The sequence below is a fragment of the Argopecten irradians genome, chromosome 6 (assembly GCF_041381155.1).
Source record: "Argopecten irradians isolate NY chromosome 6, Ai_NY, whole genome shotgun sequence".
Taxonomy (NCBI): domain Eukaryota; kingdom Metazoa; phylum Mollusca; class Bivalvia; order Pectinida; family Pectinidae; genus Argopecten; species Argopecten irradians.
The window spans coordinates 7,014,042-7,025,516 of NC_091139.1; the positions used below are offsets into that span (position 1 = coordinate 7,014,042).

At 33.9% G+C, this 11,475-nt stretch overlaps 1 protein-coding gene across 1 annotated transcript; it reads left to right on the forward strand.

Moving 5' to 3' along the window:
* Window positions 1-504: 504 nt before the first annotated feature.
* On the forward strand, window positions 505-10,834 carry LOC138324843 (uncharacterized). The gene is made up of 4 exons (XM_069270024.1): window positions 505-2,089; window positions 5,877-6,038; window positions 6,544-6,687; window positions 7,184-10,834. The coding sequence occupies exons 1-4, from the start codon at window positions 934-936 to the stop codon at window positions 8,716-8,718; spliced, it is 2,997 nt and encodes a 998-aa protein (XP_069126125.1). The 5' UTR covers window positions 505-933; the 3' UTR covers window positions 8,719-10,834.
* The last annotated feature ends 641 nt before the right edge of the window (window positions 10,835-11,475 follow it).

The following is an 11,475-nucleotide window of genomic DNA, read 5'->3' on the forward strand; positions in this document are numbered from 1 at the left end:
AAATAATTGATGGAAGCAGAAAGACGTATATCACAGATGCAGAGAAAATTATATGAAAATTTATGCTTCGTTTCAAAATTAATATTCAAAGTTAATTAATTTCTGTTAAACTACTTGAAGATATTAACTTTACTTTAAAGGAAAAAATAATTAAAAGTTAACGACTATGATAAATCATAGCAAAAGTTAACATAAACAACGGGAGTGGCTACGTTACATGACATCTCTCCCAATCATGCCTGACCGGACCGCCTCTAAACTATTCTTTAAAGCAGCGCTTACGTTCAAATCAAGAATACCATAAACTTAAAGATATTTTGGTAATTCAAAGGTCGTGGTATGTGCACGGCCGACGCGATGTTTAATCCACAGTCCGGCGCCTCTATGTGTCAACTGTTCTAATACAGTGACACCTTGTCGTCACCTCTCGGAGATTATGCTATCAGAGCCGCTAATAAAACAAAGGTTTCACCTGGTTAGTGCCTCTACCTGCCGTTACCTGTACCGAGGCCTGTACACTGTAAGGGATGTTTTAGTATGCTCGGCAGCTCGTTTGTATGCTGTGTATGGTGAAGACGTCAGCGATGCTGTCAAGTGGTGATAGATTGTCATCGAGTGGCTCTGACCTTAGAACAGAGAACATTAGAGACATGACCCACCTCCACCATTAGTCAAGTTCTCGGAGTACAGAGAAGAGAGATTCGTACAGTTATTGTAGATATTTACGTTGGACTGTGTAGCTTCAGTGTGTCATCAGTGTATAGCTTATACAGTTTACATATGTTCGTAGTGAAGGAATGTTGTCGTTACAGAAGTGTGTTCATAGAAATGAACGGATTTATTAGGCCACATGGGAAAATACGCCAATAACCGTGAAGTATACCGCGTTCTGAACACAAGATGATAGTGGTTGTTTGTTGTATGTGACCCAACATGGTCCTCCATTGGTCTTTGGATTGTACCTTATCATTTTACATCTCTACTTTGGTCGCGGGATTATTGACGCAATCCGTACTCTCGCAAAGTCATTTTGGTTCTCGTCCCCTTTGGGGATCAGGCAGGGGGCGACCACCAGGTAAAACCTGTCTCGATTACTGTCAGTTATTTTCAATATGTCACCACGGAAAATGTTTTCTTGATCAGTCTTCATGCGAAGTGATTTGCGCATGTGAGGAAGGATATACGGGGAAATGGTGTAAAGAGAAGGTGAGTACGACAGACAACAATACAGACGACAATAGTACAAAGGTCGATACTCCATGGATATCTCATTCACAAGCCGCACCATCTGGTCCAACAAAACGACCTCTCATGATATTAGGGACTTTCAGACCAAGAAATGGCAACAGGAAAAGCCCGCCATTTATTTTCCCCATGAGCAAGCCCCCATCCATCACAAAAAACAATGAAGACGATTCCGATCATGAAAAAACCAAGCCAGCTGATAATGCCTCAAATAATGTTAAATCAAATACTGAACAGATGGTTTTACCTAATAGTACTACCATGACGGTCATACGTACCGAACTAGAAGATATGAATAACTTAACGAGAGTCAGCATTGAATCCACCCCATCTGCATCACTAGAGATGGCTGACAAAGACACTGGCAATGTTACTAGTGAATCAGACAATTCAACCGTCCCTGCCTTATCCGGGGTACTGGATGACATAAAACTACCAGAACCTACACCAGAAGAATCCACTTCCCCATTAACTATGTGTGAAAGGTCGTGTCTTGTCGGTCAGTGTATTTTGAACGAAGGGGTTTACAAATGTGTTCAGGAGTCCACACCTTTCCATATGTCCACCATGGATAATTCCTCGACAAGAGGAGAATGCGGAAAAGGCTTTAAGTGTAAGCATGGGATCTGCGATCCTGAACAACGTCGTAAAGGCCGGATTAAGTGTCTGTGTGATAAAGGCTGGATCGGTACCCTGTGTGAACACGCATGTGAACTGGACTGTGGTAAACACGGAGAATGTGTCCATACTAACAGGAACAAAACCGCCATGATTTGTCAGTGTGATGCTGGGTTCGATGGAGACAAGTGTCAGGACTTGATTGTCCTACCAGAATACACTAAAGGTAATTACAATATATCAAAAATGTTGAAGGGACCTTTCCCTTTTTGGACATTTGGAAAATGTTTCAATCCTAAATATAAACATAGGAAAGTTGATTATATATCCTATGAGGCCTAGTGGTTATAAATGCATTACCAAAAGGTATATAAATACAACATTCACAATGTATTGGTCAAGAACTTAAGAACTTAGTTATCATCTCAGAATTGTGGTCAATCTGAGTGTATCAATAAAGAATTTTTCTTTTCTTTTTTTCATTTAGCGATACTACATTTTCCATTTTCCTGTTAAGTTTCAATTCAATACCCTAAAACTGTTTCAAACAAAAGAAATTATCCTTTACCAAGTTGTTAATTGTTATTTCTCTGTAGTTGACTAACGTGTTTCGTAAAAGATTGTACCTCCCGTAATATAAAAACAAAATCAACCATGATAGGCTAATTGGAAAACATTATTAGTATTCTCACTTCCTTATTAAATAATATATATCTGGTATATTATAAACTCTTAGAAAGAAATAGTAAAACAATGAAAAGTTTTAATTACTGCTTATTCTGAATATGTTAATTAGAATGAAAATGAATAAATTAAGATTCCATTGACCTGATTTCAAATTTCGGAGTGTGGTATAATTCATATCATTTTAGCATAATAAGAGCGTGTATGAGAAACAGAAGGTATGACCAAAACATCGTAACAATATATATTTCACACGATTTGGAAGATAGTATATGATATAAAATAAACAGTTCAAAAAGTATAATAAAGACGCGAATTGATAACTATGGTTTATTTCAACAATTTGTTATGTACAATAATGTGCAATCAACGTCTCGGTTGGTTGCACACAACACGACATCATATATCACTGAGTTCTTTGTTATACTCTGTCATGACTTCAGGACCACACCTCCAGCTAATCCGCATGAACTGCATAACTATACGGACAGCTTCAGCTACATCTATGCGACTAAAATTAAAGAAATAAATCACTAGATAATGTTAAGAACAAATAAATTCCCTTTCCTATGATTATGTTTTAATATAATTATATTTTGCTATTTTTAAGTGTTTTGGATATCCAATTAATAATTTACGTTGTATGGATTGGTGAACACAATTGATGCACTATAGATATACAAAACACACTACCGCGTGGGGAACGACGATCAATCACAAATGATATAAAAATGTCACGGGTCACTCTATAAGACAGTAATATATACTTTTAGTAGATCAGATACGTCAGTTATTCGCGTCCTGTCTCTATAACTTGACTGTTAACCCGTGTCTCTATATCGCCTTGTAAAGACTTGGGTATTTGGAAAATTTTCATCTTATCTTCTTATTGCTTATATTATCTCATCATGCAGCATAATTACTGTTTTATACCATCAAATATCTTATCCGTTCCTTTATATTGTATAATCAAGTATATTAACCTAGGTGTCCATTCGGCGTTTAGTCGTTTCATCGGTAAAAACGTATTTACTGGCATAGATAGCCTGCCATTTCATACAAAATTGCTCGAACCCGTTCCCATTACTTGTCAAATAGAGAAGATGTACAGTTAAGGTCGTATTATTTACTCTAATTGTTCTACTGTAACTGTTTATTGAAGTTCTTTACATATGTCTTAAAAATTCTTTTTTTTATTAAATTTGCAACTATTTTGGAGATCTCAAGCAAAGTAACATAAGACAGAGAATCGCTAAATACAGGGGGTCGTCGTGACAGTCTCGACTGTATACACTTTCTGAATCGATCCTTTCTACAACTGTGTATGCTATGTTGACAACACATTGTAAATAGTTCAATTATTTCACCTGGATCTATTCAATTTTAAATTTAAATTTTGCAAGACATTGTCTTAAATATAAAACACACGACACATACATAAATGCATACAAACACACAAAAAATTGCATATCTACCGTGATTTAAATCAGCTTGAAATTGTTTTTGTCTAAACTGCAACAAAACATTCAACTTTTCTTTTAGTTAAATTTGCATTTAATTGAACATAGGTTTAGTAAATAAATGCAATGGGAAAATCTAAATATAAATTATATTTATTTTTCTAACATCGGTCAAAAGAATTAAATCAGCTTAAAATGGTTTGTATCACAAATAATATCACTGCAACAAAACATTCAACATTTTTGTTAATAATATTTTGCATTGAATTGAAAATATATTAAGTTAATTAATTCAGTGAGAAATGTCTAAATATAAATGCTAATGTTATCTCTATCATCGGTCAAAAGAATTAGCCTTTTATTATTACTTTTAAATGACACTGCACTTGTGCAGTTTGGAACCCTAATTTGAATTACATGTCCCTATACATTTTAATTACAGTGTAGCAAGCAATAAATACAGTATATATTTTAACTCTGTACGTGTTTCATTATGCAAAAGTAATATAATAGTTTACTGTTTCCTACTTTATGTTCGGTATATCACTGTATGTATATATAATTCACACGTGCGTGCCATATTCGCTGTGCACTGAGCTACCTTTAGCTGGAGGGCAAATTCTTCATATGGATATACATATATATTTTGACTCACCTTCCAAGATTATCGCTTCTTAAAACAATCGTTTTTATGCTCTCCCCTATGCATAAGATTTTGAAAATTCAATTTTTTTATCATATTACTTTGAGACATTTAATCTTAATCTGCACAACCTCTTTAAGAAATTAATCTGCCAAGGAATGGATGTACTCAAACTCACACAAATTAAACCATGTAGTGAACTAGGGGATCTTTCCAGTGTCTTTCTTTAAAAATACATAATTCTATAAAGACTATAAAAGGCTGTATCATTATGATTTTTTAATGTTTAAAACCATTCTGATCTAAATGAATTTATAAGTCACACAATATTTGGGATATTCTTCCAAAAATGAAGTCTGGTGACACTATAGAAGAAAGAAACATCATCATTAGATGTATTTTATTCTGTTTAAAGTTCTGATATAACCTAAAGTGTTCCAAGGTATTATTAATATATCCTAAAGTATTCTAAGTCATTATCTATCCTAAACTAGTCCAAGGTATTACATATCCTAAAGTGTTCAAAGTATTTTTTAACCTTTTTTATATTTCTTTTATTTATGACATTATATTAAACATATGCAATAAAGAAAGTGTCATAAACATTCATTCACACCTTCACTCTTAATTTGCTAAAGTATTCTAAGCTATTATACATCTAAGTCATTTATTCTCAAGTAAGATATATCCTAAAGTATTCTATTCTAAAAAGTATTACATACCCTAAAGTGTTCCAAGGTATTATAATATATCTAAGTTTAGTTTATATTCTAACCTCTAAGTATTACATACCTAATGTTCCAAGATATTATATATATATCCTAAAGTGTTCTAAGGTATTATACATCCTAAAGTATACTTTAGTATTATATACCCTTAAGCGTTCCAAGGTATTGCATATTATCAAGTGTTCCAAGTTATATACCCCAAATGTTACATTTTATAGCTCACGTTTTCTTTAAGCTTAGGAACAAATGAAATACTATAGGTCATGAACTCAATATACAAATATTTCCCCACGTTAAGATTGTAGTTATTATTAATAAACATCCTCCTCTTAAACCTCACGTTTTCCCCAACTGTATATTATTTCCAGCGCTGTGAAGAAAAAATGAGGTTTCCATCTACGTTAATTAACGGTTAGACATTAGCTTAACATTAACACATTCTCCTAAAATTATTATTATTAGTTTTATTATACATTATTAACTTATCATTACTTACAGAAGTTGAAGATACAACAGTACATCTGTATGTCATTGGTATCACCATTGGCTTCGTCGTCGTCTTCATTGTCATCTTCGTCCTCATCACTTACTGCATGTGGCGACGACGATTCGTCTTCATCATGAAAATTGTGCATTACTTCCAACACTATGAAGAAAATGGTAAGTGATGTGCTGAAATTCCAACCGCTGTTCGCTTTTTTAAACAAAATGGGATAAAATCGACAGTATAAACATTATTTTTTCATATATTGATATTTATATACAAACAAAACATAGAACATTTTGGAATTAGGAAACAAGTATTGATATGACACTATACGAAGATAATACAATGTATGTTACGCTATATTTGGAGTGTTATGTAATATGTAGGCAAAGTATTCATTTCAGTTTGATCGCACAGAAAAAGAGCCCCCCTTTAGAAAGAAGACCCTCTATAGAAAGAAGACCCCCTATTTTTAAAAAAGGAAGAAAAGAAAGAAAGAAACATTTTTGATTACCATATTACTCTTCCCCTGATCTAAATGATTACCATATTACTCTTCCCCTGATCTAAATGAAAATAATATGATGAAAATTTCGAATTAACATTATCGCTGCCTAGCCACATTGCTATATATCCCTCTGTTAATTTGTTAACTTTGTGTATTTTTGTGGTTTGCAGATGGACAAGTCTTCGACGCTTTTATTTCCTACAAATCTTCAAAAGAAGATGAACATTTTGTTCTTACGAAGCTTTATCCAAAGCTCGAAATGGAAATGGGATTTAAAGTGTGTATGCATTTCCGAGACTTTACACCTGGTGAAGGTACGTATTTTAAATAGATGATAACGTAAGTGGAATCACTAACTCTTAGTGCTCAGCTATCCTAGGGTTCTGACAGCATCAACATCTTAGTTTCTCCACAGTATTTCATGATATACACATTGCTCGTGGCTTTCATGATATACACATTGCTCGTGGCTGCTGTAGGATTTCACATAGAAGATATCTAATTAATATAAATTCACATAAACATCAAGAAAACTTAATATCAATTTCAGATCGATTTCAAGTTAATTTGCATGTTATGTACTTATTAATTTGATTATAACAATTAGATATGTGACCTAGAATAAAACCAACATTGGTGTATTCGGGGTTCAAAAACATTGTAATTCTATTGTCTACAATATAAAATACAAATGTATATTAGTTTCATTTTTGTTTTATTCATTAATTAGAAATTTCATAACATATTTTTTTAGCCTTCAAAGATGTGCTTATGTTTATGTCTTAACTAATGCATTTTTATATTTTACAGCTATAGCAAACAACATCATCTCGGCCATCGAGAGGAGTCGACGTACGATTATGATTCTTTCTCCGAACTACATCAACAGTGAATGGTGCCGGATGGAATATCAAAAGGCACAACACGAAATGTTAAAGATGCGACACAAAATTATACCAATCGTTCTGGAGGATGTGTCAAAGTGCAAGACAATGGACAAAAACCTTAAGACCATTCTGAGCACAGTAACGTACATAGAATGGCCGGGTGAAGAGGATTCTAAAAAGCTAGAGAAATTTTGGAAGAAGATTGAATTGTCATTACCAAAGAAACGTTCCTGTGACCAGTCCTCGTCCAGTAGTGTGGAATCAACGTCGACTAGCTCTTCAACGACATCTATTGACATTGATGATCCCATCAAGAGTTCTGAAGATCCCGATTCTGACACCAAACTCACTACAATATCAGATTCTGTTAACGAGAAGATGGGTCCCCATGTTTCGAAGAAATCCTCGAAACATGGTATTGGAACAGGAATACCAAAAAGTGAGACGCGTTTGAAGAAAATGAAAGATGTTTTGAAGTTGAAAATTAATAATAACAACAACCGTATTTTGTGTCGCGAAATGTCTGTGGATTCAAACATATCAACACCAGCCTCTGCTACTACATCGCCTGGTTTCTTTGGTGGGAAGGACTCCACACCATTGCTGTCTAGAAAGTTATTGAACTGTAAACAGCTGAATAACTGTGGCGCTAAGTCATCTACGTGGTCACATCGCAACCATAACAGGGGACGAAGAAACTCTCAGACACAGTCTCAATCCTTCACAGAGAGGGACTATAATCGTCCTGGTTTGGATGTAGTTCCACAAACACCCGATAGTGCGGTTCCTTGTGACAAGGATTTGCCAGACGTGTGCCGCACAGGCGGGTATTATAACATTGTGTGTGGTGAGAAGAATAGTGACTGTACAACAGTGAATAATTTGGCGGGTATCCCACAATGCCCTACTTGTGTTTTCTCTCAGGACGATGTGGATGTTAATTCTGTCATAAACTCCAGTATCATTGGTCAGGAACAGGGACCACCTGAAAATAATTTAGGAACGTCATCTCAAATGAATATTAGTTTTAATCAGGTACAGCCAATGTACTCGACAAGTGTGTATAATTACGACAGTAACGGCGAAAGTGTTGACGTCACAAACAATTCAGTGACAACAAATATGACTGCGGAATGTGTTACGTGCGCACTAAGCTGTGACGTAGACAACACATCCCAGGATAGAGGTGCCCAGTTTACGTCGGATTTAAACCCGACTTTGGAAGAACGGAGAAACAACAATAACATAATCAATGAATCGGATATAAAGATTTCCAACATACAACCAAACGAAAATCCATTACTTAACATTACCAATCTCCCGAACGGTAGTCGTTATATACCAAACTTTTATGTCAATAATGCATTCGTTGAGAACGAGGACAATAGACTGCGCACACCAATTCCACCATTACGCATTAAAAAGTTAATGCGGCAAAATTCTCAAGAAAATTTATAACATTTATGAATTCGTGCTCATTGTTGTATATTGACTTCACCGCTTTGTAACCTTACAAAGGCTTTGGACAAGTTTCACATATGTTTACATATGTTTATGAAAGTATAAAATTATACAATGTATAATACATATATGCGTGCGTATCAAAAGATCTAACTCATGAAAATGTATATCCTAAGAAATGAATAGATATATACCTCATTTATGTTTGTTTATTTCAGGTATCTCCCATTACCCAATGTGATCCTCTATTACCGGACTATGAAAACAACATTTGCTCATGCTTTAAATCGAATATCAGATTTCAGTCCCTTTTACCTTCTCATAACGAGTGCTATGTACAGTACCACCATTAGTAATATGCGAATAAGTTTGCAAAAGGTTTGGAAATAATACATTATTTTCCTTTAGAAAAATTGAAAATTATGATTCTGTATATGATTTATTCTAAAGCATATATCTGCAGACTTGGTTCTGTGATGTCAAAGTAAGATTTGATATCATACATTTTTTCTCCTTTTTGTTTGTATAATCAAATGATTAAGTGCTATACAAAGGATACTATATAATGTTTGCCTTTATTTTTAAAAAAAAATATAATAATACTATTAAATGATGGTTTTTATAACCATTACTAAAAATATCAACCTTAACCGATATCTTTTTCTCAGGTGAATAAAACAGTGTATTGACCTCATCCAGGTTACTGTGTTTATTATGTCAAGTACGACCTTTTGGTATATTAATGTGATAGGGTGTTTACACATAGAAACGCAGCTACTGGTATTTTAGTATCACATCGGGCATCAATTTTATAATAATCACATCGGAAATAACAAAAATATATTATACAATATTAAACCAGAAGTTTGTACAGTCCAAATTCATTTTCAATGTGTTATTTTTTTCTTTCTATAAACATTTGAGTTAAGCTCTTTCAGACATAGGGTATTTCAAATTGGAATTCCCAGTTAATCGTTAAATAACTAAAATTTGCTTGTAACGAGTATTTTCGTTGGCTTAAAAATTTACTTTATCAGCTCATAAAAAAAATATGGCGTCGCATATATATAATGTGGTTTATGTATTATCGTCAGTTAATCACCGTCTTGTCCTTATGTAAAGTGAAAGTAAAAACGCCTTTAGCGGAAGGAAAACATAAAAATATAAGAAGCGCTAACAATACAACAATGTCGACGCTAGGTTCAACATAACGTATTCAGTGCAGAATCTAGTATGACGATTATAATGCCGTTTACACATAAATGTCGCCGGCGAGGCCTGGACATGCTGTCGTCCGTGAAAAGGCATGGAGACATTAGAGTTGCTGACTCATGTTGTTTAAAGCTGTCGTTACGTAAAAAACGTGAGAGGCAAAACATTAAAATAATGGCGTGGAATTGCTTTGTTATGTTTGCTAACATTCTGACGATTGTTTTTGTACAGGCCATGAAGTGCTAAATCAAATTATCTAATTATTCTATCATTTGTATCTTAGAAGGGATGAATATTTAAAACTTAAAACATTGTTTTCCCATCCCATTTATTTATAAAGTAAATATATTCATGTTGTTGAATAATGAATAGATATTGTTTATACTATCTTAACCAACATAATCTTAGTCGAAATGAACCCTTTCAAACTTTCCTGCACACAAATAAGTAATTCGTTTTCCTTCACCTCATTTGAACACTTTTGAGATGAATTTAATGCCTGGGAGGTCATTGCCACATTGGAAGAATAATTCAAAGCAAAAAAACAAATCTTGTACGACCTTAAATGACATTGAATGGAAGTAAAACAGTAACACACCCATCCATTCTCCAGGCACGTAAGGATTACTTTTGATTTACCTGTATATTTGTTCTATCAACACTAATTTTAATGATCAGACTCAAAACAACAAACCACGCCTTATTTGAGTATTTGTTGGCATCTGTACATTTGTAATGTATTCAGGCGTCTTACTAATCGTACTGAATACTGATGTATGTGAGTGAGTGAATGCGCATCGCCTTAACATTTTATCATACCTTGAAGTTAACTTGTGTATATACATGTATTACATATTGTTACTTTATATAATGAATTATAATAAAGTGTCTTCAAAACTGATTCATTGTTTAAAGCCATTCTTGGGTTTTTTAATTATGCCAATCAAACGAAATTTAATTTAAATCTGTCACAAGAAAGGGAACTTCAAGTGAGAGGCAGACAAACATATATATTTGATTACTATGACGTCATCCAAGACCTGTCACGTGACATATGTCCGAGCAGGTACCGTAATTAAAGTTGTACCGGTAAGAACTGTAATTATTTTTTATCAAGCCCAGGTAAGATGTCATCATGGGATATTTATTCACGCTAGTGAAACAAATCAGGGCGACTATTTAGCAATACACAATACCCCATGCGTAGCATTTGTCTGCCTGACTGCGTGGGGCTCGAAGGCATACTCGTTATACATAAATCAACTACAAAAACGGCATATATCAACCGAATCTGACATAGTTTTCAGTACTTCTTTAAAAGTATGCTTGTTATTCTGACACATATAAATATTAAACATTTATATATATGTTAATATCAAATTTGAAAAAAAAAATATTCTGAATTCATCAAATATGCCTATTAGAACAAGATAGACTTTTTTACGTTTTTTTTTGTATTAATTTCCCACACAAGTGTCGACACTGGGTTTATTTTATGACGTCAAACATTCTAAGCTTCCCTAATATAAAGGTTTTCCCTTT